Source organism: Hemitrygon akajei, chromosome 31, assembly GCF_048418815.1.
Source record: "Hemitrygon akajei chromosome 31, sHemAka1.3, whole genome shotgun sequence".
Taxonomy (NCBI): domain Eukaryota; kingdom Metazoa; phylum Chordata; class Chondrichthyes; order Myliobatiformes; family Dasyatidae; genus Hemitrygon; species Hemitrygon akajei.
In genome coordinates this window covers 13,042,985-13,061,638 of record NC_133154.1, presented here as the reverse complement: position 1 = coordinate 13,061,638, position 18,654 = coordinate 13,042,985, and the positions used below count along the sequence as shown (strand labels likewise).

General features: G+C 50.5%; 1 protein-coding gene across 3 annotated transcripts in view; it reads right to left on the bottom strand.

Moving 5' to 3' along the window:
* Positions 1-18,654, bottom strand: part of LOC140719343 (leukocyte antigen CD37-like) — a 69,855-nt gene that overhangs the window by 17,827 nt on the left and 33,374 nt on the right. For all 3 annotated transcript variants that reach the window (XM_073033916.1, XM_073033918.1, XM_073033917.1), the window contains exons 2-6: positions 16,255-16,336; positions 14,541-14,613; positions 10,610-10,734; positions 4,784-4,858; positions 2,529-2,636 (exon numbers count right to left, since the gene is read on the bottom strand). In XM_073033916.1, the coding sequence (XP_072890017.1) occupies positions 2,529-2,636; positions 4,784-4,858; positions 10,610-10,734; positions 14,541-14,613; positions 16,255-16,336 (463 nt within the window). The remainder of the gene's footprint in view (positions 1-2,528; positions 2,637-4,783; positions 4,859-10,609; positions 10,735-14,540; positions 14,614-16,254; positions 16,337-18,654) is intronic.

Genomic DNA, 18,654 nt, shown 5'->3' with positions numbered 1-18,654 from the left:
TTGTCTCATTTTTACTGTGTACTGTCCCAGCAGTTATGGTCGAAATTACAATAAAAGTGACTTGACCTGACTTGATTTTTGTAAGTTTTCGATACACCTAATAAACACCCTTGCACTAAAGTGCTTAGTGACTCCAGCCAGCTTTTCTTTGGTCATAACCTCCATATTTAACCCCCACCCCACCATTGAGGGCATCTTTAAAAGCTGGTGCCTCAAGAGGTGGCATTCTTCATGAAGGACCCTCACCATCCAACTCATGCCCCTTCTCATTACCACCATCAGGAAGGAAGTACAGGAGCCTGAAGACGCACACCCAATGTTTTAGTAACAGCTTTTCCCCCTCCACCACCACATTTCTGAACATCCATGAACACTACCTCACCGTTTTTCTCTTTTTTTGCACTGCTTATTTATTTTTTAATATATTTCTTACTGCGACTGATATTTTTCATCTTCTGCCCTGTACTGCCGTCACAAACAATAATCTTCACGACATATTCAGTGATAATAAACCCGATTCTGATTTGTTTTTTGTTCTTGTAAAAAATGTTGTGTATTGCCCACGTTGAGATTATTTCTTGCAAATGCAAATTATACATTGCTGCCTGTGATGCTACCGGTAACTAAGATTTTCATTGCACCTGTACACGTATTTGTGCAGATGACAATAAACCCGACTTTGACCCCGCACCTGATCGGCACACACAACGTGCTGGAGGAACTCGGGGGGGGGTGGGGGGGGCCAGGCAGCATCTGTGGAAAACAGTAGACAGTCACCGTTTCGGGCCGAGGCCCTTCATCGGGACTGGAAAGTCAGAACGAGAAGGTGGGGGGGGGGGGGGGGAAGGGGAGGAAGAAGTACAAGGTGGCAGGTGATAGGTGGATCCGGGAGAGGGGGAGGTAAAGGGCTGGGAAGTCGGTAAGTGAGAGAGATACAGGGCTGGAGGAGGGGGAATCTGATAGGAGAGGGTGGAGGACCATGGAAGAAAAGGGGGAGGAGCACCAGAGGGAGGTGATGGGTGGGCAAGGATTTAAGGTGAGAGAGGGAAAAGGGAATGGGGGAACAGTGAGAGGGGGAGAGGCAATTATCAAAAGTTTGAGATTTTGATACTTGTGCCCTTGGTGTTCATGTCCCATACTTAACGTTTGACTCTGGCCGGAATTGCTGGGGTGAACTTTTTCCGGCCAAGGTGATTCACTGTTGCCATGGTAATAAACCACCTGAAACCTTTAACTACGTTGCCTGGCAACAATTAGCGTTATAATGAGGGAACGAGATCAGCCATTTATAAATATTACATTGGTGTGAGATCAGATACGAAGAGACCGTGGTACAGGCAGTCTGCGGCTCCCTCTGTTCGTCAGGTTTCAGTTTCCATTCGCAAATCAAAGGTTAAAGTGTGTGCAACTTCAGAGCTCAGCTGAGCAGTGCTAATCAGAAACAGCCGGCTCCCAATCTGTGCAGGATCCAAGATCAATCTAACCCTTCCCTCCCACGTAGCCCTCCATTTTTCTTTCACCCAAATGTCCCTTGAAAGCCCCTAATGGTTCTGCCTCTTGCCAGGCCACGCTCTCTTCTCGCTTCCACCACTGGACGGGAGCCTGGGGTCCCGCACCGTCAGGTTCAGAAACTATTACGACCCGACAACCATCAGGCTCCTGAACCAGCGTGGATAACTTCACGCACCCCAACTCTGAACTGGTTCCACAACCTACAGACTCACTTTCGCGGGATCAACAGCTCATGTTGTCAGTGTTATTTATTTTTGTACTTGCGCAGTTTGACTTCTTTTGCACGTTGGTTGTTTGTCAGTCTTTGTGCGTTTGTTTTTTGACATACAGTGCGGAGTAGACCCTTCCAACCCTTGGAGCCACGCCGCCCATCAACACTCCCCCAATTTAATACTAGTCTAGTCATGGCACAATTACAATACCCAATTACCCTGCCATTCCTCGCGGTCACGGGGAGAACGTACAAACTCCTTACAGGCAGCGGCGGGAATTGAACCCAGGACCCTGGAACTGTAAAGCATCGTGCTAACCACTGTTGGCGCGTAGCCAAGTGGTTAAGGTGTTTGTCTAGTTATCTGAAGGTCGCTAGTTCGAGCCTTGGCTGAGGCTGTGTGTTGTGTCCTTGAGCAAGGCACTTAACCGCACATTGCTCTGCGTCGACACTGGTGCCAAGCTGTATGGGTCCTAATGCCCTTCCCTTGGACAACATCGGTGGCGTGGAGAGGGGAGACTTGCAGCTTGGGCAACTGCCAGTCTTCCATAAAAAAAGATCTTGCCCACGCTCGCACCCTGGAAACTCTCCAAGGTGCAAATCCATGGTCTATTGAGACTAACGGAGGCCTACACCACACTACAACCCAGCTGCCCCACGTACTTTGATAATAGATTTATTTTGATGTCGACCACCACTCCTGACGCACGTACCAATCTCTGAGTAAGAAACCTGCCGCCGATATTCCTCTGTACTTATGTCCAAAGCCCTTGTATTAGCCACAGTGTTTGAATTCTCCTCTCACCTTGAGCTGGATATAATCCCAACTGTCCTCCAGGTTCTGTAACTGTTTGTCTTTCGGGTCGTACTTCGTAATCATGTCTTTCACCGCGGAACTCAGCTTCCTATCGATCTGAGCGAGGAGGAGGAAGATGGAAAAGCAGGTTCAGCTGACCCCAGAATAATCCCAGAGGCCCCAGAATCTCATACCCATGTCCATTTCATCCACCCCTTCACCCCGGACAAATTTCCCACGTTCCATGGCTGTCAGAGGGAGACTCGAGGGGAGGTGCATCAGGGCCGAAACGGGGTTGAATTGTCGAGTACCGGGGGGAACAGCTTTACGGCGAGAGGGGGAAAGCTTTAAAGATGTGAGGGCCAAAGTTACTTTTTCAACACAGTGCTTAGAATGAGCTGCCAGGGCTGTTAGACTAAGAATGTCAAGAATCAAGGAAGGAGTCCTTGGTATGGGCTGAGACTGAGGAGTTTGAAAGGTGACTTAATCGAAGTGTATTAGAAGCGTGGACAACCAGTACCTTTCCCCCCCAGGGTATCGATGGCCAATTCCAGAGGACGTCCTTTCAAGACGAGTAGGATTTTGGCTCGGAGAGTAGTAAATGTTTGGAACACCTTTCTGGGTGCAGTAGCAGAGGCAGATACATTCAGGACATCTAAAAGTCTCTTAGACAGGCCAGGGGGTGAAGGAACGACGGAGGATGATGTGCTTTGTCGGAGGGGAGGGCTAGATCAGGGGTTCCCAAAAGCTTTTTTATGACATGCACCCATGCCATTAAGCAAGGGGTCCACAGACCCCAGGATGGGAACCCCTCTTGGAGCAGGTTAAAAGGCTGGGACAACATGAAGCGAGGCCTCACTCGGAGTATTGTGAGCTGTTTTGGGCCCCTTATCTTAGAAAGGATGTGCTGACACTGGAGAGGGTTCAAAGGAAGTTCACGAAAATGATTCCAGGATTGAACAGCTTGCCATATGAAGAGTGTTCGATGGCTCTGGGCCCGTATTGACTGGAATTCAGAAGAATGAGGGGTGACCTCATTGATGAGAAGAGGATGCTTCCTATGGTGGGAGAGTCTAAGACCAGAGGACGCAGCCTCAGAATAGAGGGGTGTTCTTTTAGAATGGAGATGAGGAGAAATTCCTTTAGCCAGAGGGTGGTGAATCTGTGGAATTCTTTGCCACAGGCGGCTGTGGAGGCCAAGTCTTTACATGTATTTAAGGCAGAGATTGATTAGTCAGGGCATGAAGGGATACAGGGAGAAGGCAGGAGATTGGGGCTGAGAGGAAAATTGGATCAGCCATGAGAAAATGGGAGCACAGACTCAATGGGCCAAATGGCCTGATTCTGCTCCAATATCTTGTGGCCAAAGGGTCTGTGGTGTTCCATGCCATAATATGCAGGGAACAGAGGGATATGGATTACGTGCAGACAGAAGATATTTGCCATTGTGTCCAGCACAGATTTAATGGGCTGAAAGGCCTGTTCCTGTGGCTGGTCACGGTTCTACTTGACCAATAGCTCAGTCAAAGAGCTGGGTTTTAAAAAGCTTCTGTGATAGTGAGGGTGGGGGGGGTGGGGGGTTGGAAGAATGGGGTGAGGTGATTGGAATGGCCAAGAGAGACAGGATATCTGAGTGGCCGTGGGGGAGAAGGTAAATGGGAAGGGAGGAGGGTGGCTGAAGGGGGCAAGGGTGGCAAGATGGAGAGGGAGGCGGGAGACCAGCCTGGGGAGAAGTGCTTGTGGGAGTCGTGACTTGTGGGGGGTGTGGGGTGGATGCCCATGGCAGGGTGGGGGGGGGAAGGAGCCCAGACAGAGGGGGTTCTGCCAGAGGGCAGATGAGATGAGAAGGGGCAAGTGGTGCAGCCACAGGGAAGGGTCCCAAACTGGGGCAAACAATCACAAGGGAGGTCAAACAGATCAAAACTGGAGGAAAAAGGAGACCTTGGAAGATGGGTGGAAACACTGAAGGGCATTATCCTGGGGTATTAGGGCAAGGAGGGCGCTTCATCGCACATCCCCACCCAACCATCTTCCCGTCTCCAAAATCCCACCCATCTCCCTGCTCTATTACTCCCTCTCCCCTCACTCTGTCCCACTCACCCCTTCTTGTCCGAACCAACTGCTCTCCCCTGCGCCCCCCCCACACACACGACTCAGCCCACACCTCCTACCTCCCCTCCCCACAACCTCTCTCTTCCTTCCTCCGCCCTCCACCACCGAACCACACCCCCCACCCCCCAACCAAGTCCGTAACTCCTACTCACCACCTTCCTCTGTGTGTAAACCAGAACTCCGACAGTGATCTGGGACGCCATCAGGAACACAAGTAATGTGAAGTACTGTGAACGACACAAGCAGACTAGGTGTGAGGTTCCCCACTACAACCACCATCTGCTGATCCACAACTCCGAACAGAAAGGGAACCGCTCTGGTACCTCCCCCACCACCCCCTTCAGCTTTCCTACACCAGCTCCACATCTCGAAGATTTCCTCACATCCCATATCCCTCATAGCAGGGCCTGGACTCACTGGAGTTCAGAAGATTGGGGGTGATCTCAATGAAGACTATCAAACACTGGAAGGCCGAGATGGAATGAACGAGGAGAGGATGCTTCCTGTGCCAGTGGAGGCCAGGTCATTGGGTATATTTAAAGAGGAGGTTCTTGATCAGTCAGGGAGTCAAAGGTTATGAGGCGAAGGCAGGACAATGAGGTTGAGAGGAACAAGTCAACTATGAGTGAATGGCAGTACAGGCACAATGGGCTCCATGGCCTAATTCCGCTCTAATACCTACGGCCTTTAACAATTCCTGACCTCTGCACTCTGACCTCTGACCCATAGGCAACCATTATCTAACACCTGCCGGGACCTTCCTCCTACAATCTTCCAGCCGTCGTCGAAAAGAGGAACCAAGCGTAAACAATATTAAATTAGAAAGTGCCACCTCTCAAGAAGCTGCAAGAATTTTTTTTGAGAAAAAGGGGAAATGAGCAATTTGAGCTGTTTCGATCCTTAAGCTCAAAATAAAACCAGAGGTAAAGCACAAGTGTGAACGAGGAGGAGGGAAGACCACTTCCTGTTGACAACCAACCCCAACACGTGAAGTACCCAGATAAAAAATCCTCCCCTCACCCCACCCCGAGCTCCTCAAGGAGAATGCTGGGAAATCTCAGCGAGCCAAGCTGTCTCCATGGACATTGAAGGTATCAAGTTGATCCCTCAGGTTGAGAGTCTGCACCAAGATTCAAAGTACCTTTATTGGCAAAAAAAAAACTTATAAATTATACAACCTTGAGATTTGCAGCCAGAGAAGGAACCCAATTAAAGAAAAAAAATGAAAATAAAAGGCCAACACTCGATGAGCAAGAGGAAAGCATCCTAAAACGAGGTGACCAGAACTGAACGCAATTCTCCAAGTGTGGTCTAACCAGGGCTTATAGAGCTGCAATATTACCTTGTGGCTCTTGAACTAATGAAGGCCAACATACCGTACACCTTTTTAACTGCCCTGTCAACCTGTAAGTGTTGCAAACATGAAACTAAGCCATCAACAGCAAAATGGTCAGATATGGAGCAGTGCTCCCTCTGCACCAGGGGGTTCCCAATGGTTTTTATGCTGCGGACTCCTACCGTTAAGGAAAGGGAGCATGGACCCCAGGTTGGGGACCCCTGCTCTACACCATCCCGGGACGACCGTGGACCCCAGGTTGGGGACCCCTGCTCCACACCGGCCCGGGACGACGGTGGACCCCAGGTTGGGGACCCCTGCTCTACACCGTCCCGGGACGACGGTGGACCACAGGTTGGGGACCCCTGCTCTACACCATCCCGGGACGACGGTGGACCACAGGTTGGGGACCCCTGCTCTACACCGTCCCGGGACGACGGTGGACCCCAGGTTGGGGACCCCTGCTCTACACCGTCCCGGGACAACAGTGGCGCAATGGTGCGGCTGCTTCACACTTGTAGAGGTCCTGGTTCAATCCTGACCTCGGGCACAATCTATGTGCAACAGCATGAGTTTCCCCCTCGATGCTCTCGGTTCGTCCCTCACCCCAATGGTAGGTTAATTGGGTGCCGTAAATCGTCTGTGGTGAGGGGGTGAATGGTGGAGCTTAGGGGGAGGTGATGTTGGGATTTTAAAATAATGATTAATGTACTATTACAGGGGTGGGGATGGACAGCATAAACATAATGGGCCAATAGGCCTGCTTCCATGCTGCCTCTCTCTGAGTGAGAGGGGGGCAGCAGGAGTTGGACAGAGTGGAAAAAGCTCCCAAAAATAGAAGAGGTCCTGATTATACTGTGTTCCCCTTTAACATGCCTGCAGCCAACTGTGCAGACATGTGACCCCCCCCCCCCCCACCCCCAGCCCCTTCCCGACAGGCTCCAGGCTACGAAGAATCTGCCCTTTGTTCCGCCATCTCCCACACACTGGGAACTACCATTGCCACTTGTCTCCACACAGTCGCTACGCCTCAGCTGGGTGGGGGTTGGGGGAGAGCAGGGAGTCTTCAACCAACTCCCCCCCCCCCTCCATTCCTGACACTTTGCCCATTTCTGAGAAATACTTTATGCAAAAATCTGGCAAGAGTTTTGCTCTGAGATTTAAACCAGGAGTGGCTGACAGCTTTGGGGTACTCGAGTGAGGAACAGATGTTTACTGAAAGGTCCTTTCTTTCTTTATTTAGCAGTCGGCTGGTTTTCCCCACCTTAAAAACTTGTTACGCACAATTACAGCCAGAATGCCGATACTCTCTCCTTCCTTTCAGGTCAAGACACTGTCGACAAAAGACACTGCCAATGCTGGAGTCTGGGGCAACGCAAAAATTACTGGAGGAACTCACCGGTCAGGGGGCAGCTGCGTAGGGAACTGAGCTGCTGACGTTTGGGGTCTTCGAGGGTCTTGACGCGAAATGTCAACTGTCCATTTTGCATCTCATTATCTACATTAACCCGATTCCAAACCCATCCACTCAGCCCTCCTCCCAGAACTGCCTTTGGGTAAGGTGATGATCGAGTCAGACCCTTGCACCCACCTCACCCCGACCATCAACCTCCCATTCACACCAACCCTACGCTAAGGACATTTTTATTCTCCCCACAGTCGTAGAGTGCTACGGCTCAGAAACGGGCCCTTCGGCCCATCTAGACTGTGCCGAACTATTAATCTGCATCGTCCCATTAACTTGCACCTGGACCATACCCCCCCCCCACCCCCCGAGTACTTTTACAAATTTATCTTAATGTTGAAACCTGCATCCACCACTTCCACATTAACTTCCGCACCCCCTCCACACGAGGGGAAATTTAGAGCAAACAGTTAACCTACTGACTCGTACATCTTTGGGAAGTGGAACCAGAGCACCTGGAGGAAACCGGTGTTCCAGGGAGAACGTGCAAACTCCACACAGAAAGCACCCCCTCCCACTGGGCAGAAGATACAAAAGCCCGAGAAAGTATACCAGCACCAGCTTCTATCCCACTGCTATCAGACTCTTAAGAGCTCCCCGAGAGCTAACAGATGGAGTCTCGATCTCACAGTCTACCTCATCGTGGCCCTGCGCCTTGTCCCTGTAACTGGATCACTTTACTCTGCTTTCAGTTGTTGCTTTTTCTGGTTCTACCTCCCTGCACTGAAATATCCCGTATGGATGGCAATCGAAACAAAGTCTTTCACTGTACCTCGCTTCACGCGCCAACGTCGGCCCAATTTGCCGAGGTCGGGATTGAACCCGGGCCTCTATGGTTGTGAGGCAGTGGCTCTACGGCCTCATCGACCGACTTCGCCCCACCCGCCGCAAAAAAAGTGGGCACCTGCTTCAATTCTATATCCCATTCCGACATGTCAGTCCGTGGCCTCCGCTACGGCCAAGAAAAGGGAGCAACATCTTATCCTCCATCTGGGCAGCCTCCAACATTCCCTAGTTTGAAGCTCCGGACGCAGAGCCTCAGCCCACAAACATTTCTTAACCAGTAAGTCAACAAACCAAAGTTTAAATTGGATTATGCAAGTCTAGGGCAATGACAGCAGAAACATCAATCTCTCAAACTTCCAGTAACTACCTCCCCCCCCCCTTCTCTTTCGGCATTCCCCCATTCCTGTTTCCCTCTCCTACCTTATCTTCTTACCTGACCATCACCTTCCTCCGGTGCTCTCCCTTTCTTCTATGGTCTTCTACCCTCTCCTTTAGATTCCCCCTTCTCCAGCCCCTTATCTCTTTCACCAATCCACTTCCCGACTCTTTACTTCAACCCTTTTCCCTCTCCTGCTTCCACTATCACCTACCGCCTTGTACTTCTTCCACCCAACCTCTTCTTCGGACTTTCCAGTTCTGATGAAGGGTCTTGGCCCAAAACGCCAACTGTTTACTCTTTTCTACAGGTGCTGCCCGGCCTGCTGAGTTCCTCCAGTGTTTTGTGTGTACTGATCTGGATTTCCAGCATCTGCAGATTTGCTTGGGTTTGGGCCCTACCGACTGCCCGTCTGATCAGTTCAACCCCGTTGCTTCCCGCAGCTCACGGTCCCGAGTACAGCAGCATCAAAATCTCTGACCGATGCCAGCCCCCCCCCCCACGTGACACAGAGACCCTCCTCCGTGCGTCTTGATCCCCTCCACCCTCCCCTAACGTCCGACACGGCGCCCGCCCCCCCCCCCCCGTCCTGTACACAGCAAGATCCCACTCAGAGGGACGCGACAAGGGCCCGCACGGAGCCAGTTCGGGTCGCACCCCTCTCGTGACCCCCCCACCTCTCCAAATCCCACGGGCAGGACCGGAATCACCGGAGTGTTTGCAGCTGAGCCCACGTGGGCCGGATGCCTCGTGCAGTCCTGACAAGTGGAGTGGCAGCAGATGATAAAAGTCAGGCGAGGGGGCAAGTGGCTTCGAGGAGGCAGGGAGTCTTCAGGAAGACTTGGACAGATGAAGAGAACGGGGCAGTGTAGGGAAGGGTACGGTCATGGACTTTGGTGAAAGGAATAAAGGTAAAGATTATTTACAAAACTGTGAGTGAATTCAGAAATCGGAGGTGCGGAGGAATTTGGCGGTCCTACTACACGATTCCCTAAAGGTTAACTTCAGTAGTAAGGAAGGCAAATGCATTGTTAGCAGAGAATTTCCAGAGGACTAGGATATAAAAGCAAGGATGTAACGCTGAGGCTTCATAAGGCGTTGGTCAGACCACACTTGGAGTATCGTGAGCTGGTTTTGGGCCCATGATCGAATGGTGGAACAGACTCAACGGGGCATCTGGCCAAATTTTGCCCCGACACTCAGTGCCCACTTTATTAGGCACACCTGCACACCTCGTTAGTGCAAATATCTAATCAGCCAATCCGGTGGCAGCAACTCAAGGCATAAAAGCATGCAGACGTGGCCAGGAGGTTCAGTTGTTGTTCAGATCAATCATCAGAATGGGGAGGAAATGTGATCTCAGTGACTATGACTGTCAGGTGATCATTGGTGCCAGACGAGGTGGTTTGAATCTCAGAAGCTGCTGATCTCCGGGGAGTTTCACCCACAGAGGTCTCTGGAGTTTACAGAGAACAGCGTGAAAAACAAAAAAAAAAATCCAGTGAGCAGCAGTTCTGTGGGTGAAAACACTTTGTTAACGAGAGAGGTCAGAGGAGAACGGCCAGACTGGCTCAAGCTGACGAGAAGGCAGTAGCAACTCAAGTAACCTCGCGTTACTACAGGGGCGTGCAGGGGAGCATCTCGGAACACACAACATGTCGGACCCTGAAGAGGACGGGCTACAGCGGCAGAAGACAGTGAACGCACACTCAGTGGCCATTTTATTAGGTACAGGAGCTGCCTAATAAAGTGGCCCTTGACTGTATGCCTTATGATCAGTGGTTTTATGATAAGACACACTCTGCCTTTTGTCCCTCCTCTTTATTCATCCCCAGAATGAATGGGGAGGGGCTGGGACTGGTTGTCACCCCTGCCTCACTCCCCGGCCAGCAGCCTGAAACAACACCCGCGTGAAGGGCTGTCCAGCCGCGCTTAGGTCAGCGTCGGCGCCGGAGCGCGGGCTACAGGCCTGGCGGGCTTCGGTCTCGGCGGTCACCAGCGCCGCGCCTACTTACGATTCCCAGCATGCACTTGATTTCCTTCAGCGCGCCGATGCACCCGAGGAACCCCATCATCATGGTGAAGATGCCGAGCCCGGAGAACAAGTACGACCAGAGCTGGAGAGGGACTGAGGCGGTTTCTGGTGGGGAACAGCAGGCAGATCACCAAAATGGGCCAACGTCACGCGGCTGCACACAGATACACGGGTACGCTCAAATACACGCAGAGACAAACACGCACACACTCACGCACACAAACGCAGACATGCACACATCTCAAAGAGCAGAGAACACAGTACAGCACAGAAACAGGCCTTTCAAACACTACGTTGTGCCAAACTATTAACTAACCTGATCCTAAACAAGAGAAAATCTGGAGAGGGCGTTTCCTGTCGTCTAGGCCTAGAGGACACAGCCTCAGCATACAAGGGCATCCCTTTAGAGCAGAGATGAGGAGGAATTTCTGGAGCCAGAGGGTGGTGAGTCTGGGGAATTCATCGCCACAAGTGGCAGTGGAGGCCAAGTCATTGGGTATATTCAAAGGGGAGGCTGATAGGTTCTTGATTAGTCAGGGCATCAAAGGTTACAGGGAGAAGGCAGGAGAGTAGGGTTGAGAGGAATAATAAATCGGCCATGTTGGAATGGTGGAGCAGACTCGGTAAGTCAAATGGCCTAATTTTGGTTCTATGTCTTTATGGTCTTATGGCTATATATCCAAAGGTCAATCAATCCCTAGACCCACAGACCAAACTCCCAACCCTTGCCTGCCTGTCACACACAGGAGAGTGGTGAATCTGTGGAATTCGTTGCCACACGCAGCTGTGGAGGCCAAATAATTGGGTACACTTAAAGCAGAGGTCGATAGGTTCTTGATTAGTCAGGGCATCAAAGGTTAAGGAGAGAAAGCAGGAGAATGGAGTTGGGAGGGTTAATAAATCAGCCGTGACAGGATGGTAGAGCAGACTCAATGGGCTGAATAGCCCAATTCTGCTCCGATGACTTATGATGACCCCATTCCTCACCCCCTCAGGACGTTGATGGTGGGGGATCTGGCCAAGGTTGGTGGTTAGGTCCTCCCTTCTCAGAAATGGTGATTGCCTGATACTTCCCCGGCACAAGTGCGACCTATGACTTACAAGCCCAAGCCTGGATGTTCTCAAACCTTGCTGTATGTAGGCTTGAGCTGCCTCCTTTGATGAGGAAATGTAAATGCTACTGAATACTGTGCAATCATGCCTACTTCTGGTCATATGATGGAAGGAAGATCATTGATGAAACAGCTGAAGGTGCTTGGGACGAGGAACCGGCCCCAAGGATCTCCTACGGTGATGTCCCAGGGCTGGAATTATTGGCCTCTGACAAGCACAGCCATCTTCTTCTCTTATGTAAAGGACAACTCCTTTGATGACTATTGACCAGTTTTACAAGATCCTGGTAAAACCCAGATTGAGCATCAGTGAGGTGGGCTTTGGGGAGTAAATGCCAGTTGAGTTCAACAATGACTTCCATCCGATGATGTCTCCTCATATGGTGACAAAGCGTTTGCAGATGGATTGCCAAGATCGGAGAACAACTCAACTTAAACCATCAACCGCCTGAGCTACACATTTTCCCAGTTATTTACAATGACCTTTCACTATACTAAAGGTCAAGAGGAGATGTACTGGGTAGCAATTAGTCAGATTAGAGTTACAAAGCATAGACCATGGAACAGCATAGTACAGGCCCTTCAGCCCATTGGGTTGTGCTAACCTTTTAACCTAATCCAAGAGCAATCTAACCCTTCTCTCGCACATAACCCTTCATTTTTCTTTCACCCTTGTGTCTACCTAAGAGTTTCTTCAATGCCTTTAATGTATCTGCCTCTACCAGCACCCTCATTAGTGTGTCCCATGCTCTCTGGGTAAATAGACCTACCTCTAATACACCCCCTATACTTGTCTCCAAACACCTTAAAAGTATGTCCCCTCACATTAGCCATTGCTGCCCTGGGAAAGAGGCACTGACTATCCACTTTATCAATGCCTCTTTTCCTATTAAACATCTCTGTCAAGTCACCTCTCATCCTGCTTTGCTCCAAAGAGAAAAAACTCCTAGCTTGCTCAGTCTTTCCTCATAAGACATGGAAATGTCAAATCTCCTCTGCACCCTCTCTGATTTTTGTCTTGCGTTTTGTAAACGGGCGTTTTCCACAGTGTTGCGACTGCACTCGAGTAACTTGGCTCTAGGCACAGCTCACTCTGGTCTTCAGTCCGTTTCTGCAGTCAGGGTGCGGCCTGGTGCCACAGGGTCCGCGGTACCCAGCACTCTCAGCCTCCCTCTCAGTGGATCGAACTGGCAGGGGACCGGCTCCTGTGGCGGTGGAGACTGGGGAGGAATCGGAGACCTATTATTCACTCCACACTTCCGCCGGAGCCTCAAAACCTCGGTCTTGCACACTGCTCTCACATTCTTGGAAATGGAGAGGATCTTGGGGACTGGATGTGGCTCAGACTGGCTGAGCTTCACTTGCAGTGACTTTGCTGTGTCAACTGCTAACTGTGCCTACTCTCTTTTCTAATCTCAGCATCTTGATAAAAACCTCTGCATCTTCTCTAGTAGTGTCACATCCTTCCTGTGGCAGGGGAGCTGGAATTTACTAGCTGTGGTCTAACAATTGCAAGCTTAACATATTCTCTCCTAACTTGTTCAACCTTCTCTGTAACTTAGGTGCTAAAACCCAGGTAACATTCTAGCAAGTCTCCTCTGTACTCTCTCTATTTTGTTGACATCTTTCCTATAATTTGGTGACCAGAACTGTACACAATACTCCAAATTTGGCCTCACCAATGCCTTGTACAATTTTAACATTACATCCCAACTCCTATATTCAATGCTCTGATTTATAAAGGCCAGCATACCAACAGCTTTCTTCACCACCCTATCCACATGAGATTCCACCTTCAGGGAACTATGCACCATTATTCCTAGATCACTCTACTCTACTACATTCCTCAATGCTCTACGATTTACCATGTATGTCCTATTTTGATTAGTCCTACCAAAATGTAGCACCTCACACTTATCAGGATTAAACTCCATCTGCCATCGTTCAGCCCACTCTTCCAACTGGCCTAAATCTCTCTGCAAGCTTTGAAAACCTACTTCATTATCTACAACGCCACCTATCTTAGTATCATCTGCATACTTACTAATCCAATCTACCATCCCCTCATCCAGATCATTAATGTATATGACAGACAACATTGGACCCAGTACAGATCCCAGATGGTATCTGGCATCCCTTCCCTAACCGTCTAAACCTACTTGACCGGGGTTAGTCTCTCTCATTCCACATGTGCCAACCAACTTACCTCAACCCCCTCTCCATTTATCTTAGCCCTGCCATGGGTGAGGGTGTCAAGGCTCATACAGCACTGGAACAGGCCTTCAGTCCCTGTCTGCACCAACAATTAAGTTCTTACAGTACTGTGCAAAAGTCTGTATATATATATATATATGTGTAGCTAGGGTGCCTAAGACTTTTGCGCAGTACTGGGTCATGAAATCTGTCTTTTTTTTAGGCAGTTGTACAGTACAATACATAAAATTACTACAGTACTCTGCAGAAGTCTTAGGCACCCTAGTTATATACATCTGCCCAAGACTTGTATTGTACCTTTGCTAATCTTGCTTGCCAGCACTTGGTCTGTCAAGTTGTATGCCTTGGTGATTGAAGTCCTTCAGGGCTGTGAGAGAAACTGTCTCCTCTGCTCCCCCTCAGAGAGGGCAAGTCCACCTTCCTACCGTCCTCTACGTGCAAAGACGTTCTCCCCGAGGTCCCCTCGAAACTCCCTTCCCCACCCCCCCAGCCCAATCTAGGACAACGTCAACAACCCAGACACGCCAACAGAAAGAGGGAGAAGGATTCAGGCCGACAGGGCCATGGGCCGCTCGCTCTACTTACCCAGCATGGCAATGAAGCTCGTTTTGTCAATAAGAATCCAAAGGCCAAACCCCAGCATCACTCCGCCCAGGAACTGCAAAGGGTTAAAAAAAAAGGAGGGATCAGCTCGCAACTGCTTCACGTTCAGTGCCGGCGCTCAACACCGAAGTTTGACGGCTCTGGGGCCTGCACTCGCCGGAGCTTAGAAGCATGAGGAGGGAAACCTACCGAGTATTGAAAGGCCTAGATAGAGTGGATGTGGAGAAGATGTGGGGGAGTCTAAGACCGGAGGGCACAGCCTCTGAAAACAAGAGCATCCCTTTAGAGATGAAGAGGAATTTCTTTAGCCAGAGGGTGGTGACTCTCTGAAATTCGTGGCCACCGATGGCTGTGGAGGCCAAGTGATTTGGGTACTTTAAATTGGTTAGTCAGGGCATCAAAGGTTACAGGGAGAAGGCGGGAGAATAGGGTTGAGAGGGAAAATAAATTAATCACGATGGAATGGCGGAGCAGACTCAAAGGGTCGAATGGCTTAATTATGGTCTCGTGGTCTAAAGCAGAGTAAGTTTTTTCTGGCTTTTCCGGTTCAGCAAAGGTGTTCGGGGACCGGTCCCTGTGAGCTGGTAAGGCCAAGTTCAAAGCCACACCACAGAGCACGGCAGGAGAACGATTCCCAAACACCAGTCCCTGGTCACAGGCCTCAAACAGCTTTGGTGAGCCGTCAGATCTACACCAAACCATCCAGCCGCCTCCCCACCTCCTGAACAAATTGCTGTGATTCCGTCAATGTCTCCGTACTGCCGAGACACGGAAGCCCGCGGGTGCCGGAGTCGGGAGTGAAAGCAAAAATAAAACTGCTGGAGGAACTCAGGGGGTCAGGCAGCATCTGGGGAGGCAGAGGGCTAATCGGCGGTTTCAGGTCAAGAGCCTGCATTTGGACTGTACTGTCCCTGGACATAGTCAGCGTGAGTGGAGGTGAGAGTGTAGCTCCCTCTACACAAATGCCCACAGGACAGGGGCAGGCCTAGTTGGATTCAGAGTGAAGCTCTCGCCATACCAGGGGTTCCCATTCTTTTTTTTTAATGGCGTGGACCAATGCCATTAAGCAAGGGGCCCGTGGACCCCAGGGAACCCCTGCTCGATACAGTGCCAGCACAAACTCACAGGGCCAGGAGTATGGGTTGGGGGAAAGAAATGGAAGAAAAGGGTTGAACATGGAGCAGAGCTGTTTTAACGCAATCCTGACACACACTTGCGGCTCAGGGAGATCGTGACATCAGAACAGCGAGGCGCTGGTCTCCACTCTCGTTGTTGCACGAGTGACCGCCCTCTCCCTCGCTGGAGATGCCAAAGGACTGTAGCTTTTGATAGACTCGAGTTCAGGATCTCTTTTGGGGGGCTTTTGCTATTGTTTGCGTGGTGGGAGGTGGGAGTGGGGGGTAAGTGTTTCTGCTGGTGTGTAAGTGGGGGAGAAGGGGCGTGTCGATTATTCTGTGGCTGCTTATGCGTGGGGCGGGGGCTTTTGGGTTCTCATATTACCATCATTCATTCGTTGTGGAGTTTGTTTCGTGGATGTCTGTGAAGAGTAAGAATTTCAGGTCGTATACTGTACACATTCTCTGATATTAAATTGAACGATTTGAACATTGCCCACATACTCCCAAGGCAGAGAGCGTACAGGTTAGACAGAATAAAGCTCCCCCTAGACCACCCCTTAAGCCTGAATGATACTCACAAAGAAAAAGAGGTTGAAGATAAACAAGAAGTACTTTGTGATCACGATACAGTTTTTTGAAGCCATCTCTGATAATGTCCTCCTGCAAGACAAAAAACAAAAATCAGATCATCAGTAACATTCTGGAGAGGGAAAAAAGTGTGGGAACTGGAGAAAGGACACAGCTCGGGGAGAGAGGGGAAGCAGATCCAAAGACCGTGAGATGGGTATCTTGGTGTGAATGGACAAGATGGGCTGAAGGGCCAGTTTCTGGATTCCATGATCATAACAGCTCATTTATACAGATCGTACGGTCACATCTGTCTTGTTTTTGGGATCCAGCTGCATATGCTTCCTGAAGGGAAACGGGGTTGATTGGATGTGACTCACTGTGAGAGCCCTGGGAATGCTGAGGGGTTAGCAACTCCCAAGGCACAGTTATTTCACATCCACAGCTTAGAAATTCCTGCAGTGCCCAGAGCTCAGGCTCAACGCTCGGGGCAGCTGTGCACCGCAGGCCGCCTCAGATACCGGTCCACCCTGTAGATCCCAGTGGGTCCAGAAACCCAAGTAGCTGAGCAACACGAGATTGGCACTGGAGGAAATGTGCCGCCCAAAGCAAAGCCTGTTGCTGGGGATGGGAACGTGGAGGGGTCGAGCTTGGGTGATCGGGGAATTCAGGAGTGAGATCAGTGCAGGGATTGGGCTTGGGGAGATCTGGTGGGTGGGAGGGGCAGACCAAAACACTCCAAGGCCAAGTCCAAGGTTAACTTGGGTGGGCTTCCACTCCAGCCCAACCTGACTTGCCCCTCCCCCCGGTCATCATCATCATCATCTGCCGTGATGAATGACATCATCATTATGCGCCATGTTGCATATCGTGGGTGACCATAGTCCCATGACCATGACTGTTCTTGGCAAATTTTTCGACTGAAGTGGTTTGCTATTACCTTCTTCTGTGCGGTGTCTTTACAAGAGGGGAGACCCCAGCCATCATAAATACTCTTCATTGCCTGCCTGGCATCAGTGATCACATAACCAGGACTGGCGATATACACCAACTGCTCATATGACCATCCACCACCTGCTCCCGTGGTTTCACGTGACCCTGATCAGGGGTGAGTGGGGGTCTAAGCAGGTGCTACTCCTTGCCCAAGGGTGACCTGCAGGCTAGCAGAGGGAAGGAGCGCCTTACACCTCCTTTGTTAGAGACGCATCTCCACCCCGTCTTCCCTACACAACGCTCCTAAAGGAGAAAGTGTCATGATGTGCGTAGCCAATGTAGGGATCGTGTACAGAATGCATGGATTGAAATCAGCCGGAAGTCACTGGTCAAATTCCGTGGAAGGAGCGATTGCATCTGGAAATGGTCATGTTCCGAACTGGAAAAAAACTGATTTGCCAACACAGAGCACTGTGGAAAACTGCAAAATAATTCAAATTTCTGGCACTGCATGTGTTACCAGAAGTAGTTCCAACATCACCTCCCACTCTCTGGGGAGGGAGCCTGTCTCCCTGCTATCTACCCACACAAAAGGGGTGGACTGGTGTTAGATTAGTGGAATAAGACAGGCCCTTCAACCCAACCCACCCATGCTGACCAAGATACCCATCTGAGGTTGTCCTACTTGCCCTCATTTAGCCCACGTCCCTCTAAATATTTCCCAGCCATGTACCCGTCCAAGTATCTTCTAACCACTGGTGACACGAGAGATTCTGTAAGTGCTGGATATCTCGGGAAAGACGCACAAAGATGCGGGAGGAACTCAGCCACTATGGAGGGAAATGAGCAGTCAACGAGGGTCTCGGCCCAGAACGTCGACGGTTTAGTTCCCTCCAGCATTTGGTACGCACTGTTCTGTAAATGACATTACGGCATCCGACTCAACCACCTGCTCCAGCAGCTCGTTCTGTACACGCACCTTCCTTTGTGAAAAGGAGTTGCCCCTCAGGTCTGTTTTAAATCTCCCCCCCCCCCCCCCACGTTAAACCTCTGCGGGATAAAGACTGTGTACGTTCAATAGATGAATCGTGTACATGGTGCTGGTTTATTACTGCCACGCCTATCGAGATACCACGCATGGCTTTCGTCTGTATGACATCCAGACAGATCATTCTGTATACATGGACGTCAAAGCAGAGAGAGAGGACGCAGAGCAACACACACAAAATGCTGGAGGAACTCAGCAGTCCTGAGGAAGGGCCTCGGCCCGAAACGTCGACTGTTCACTCTTTTCCAGAGATGCCGCCTGGCCTGCTGAGTTCCTCCAGCGTTTTGCGTGCGTTGCTCGGATTTCCAGCATCTGCAGAATTTTCTCTTGTTTGTGAAAGAGTACAGAACAGAGTAAACACGAGAATGTCTGTGGGTGCTGGAAATCCAGAGCAACACTCACAAAATGCTGGAGGAACTCAGCAGGTCAG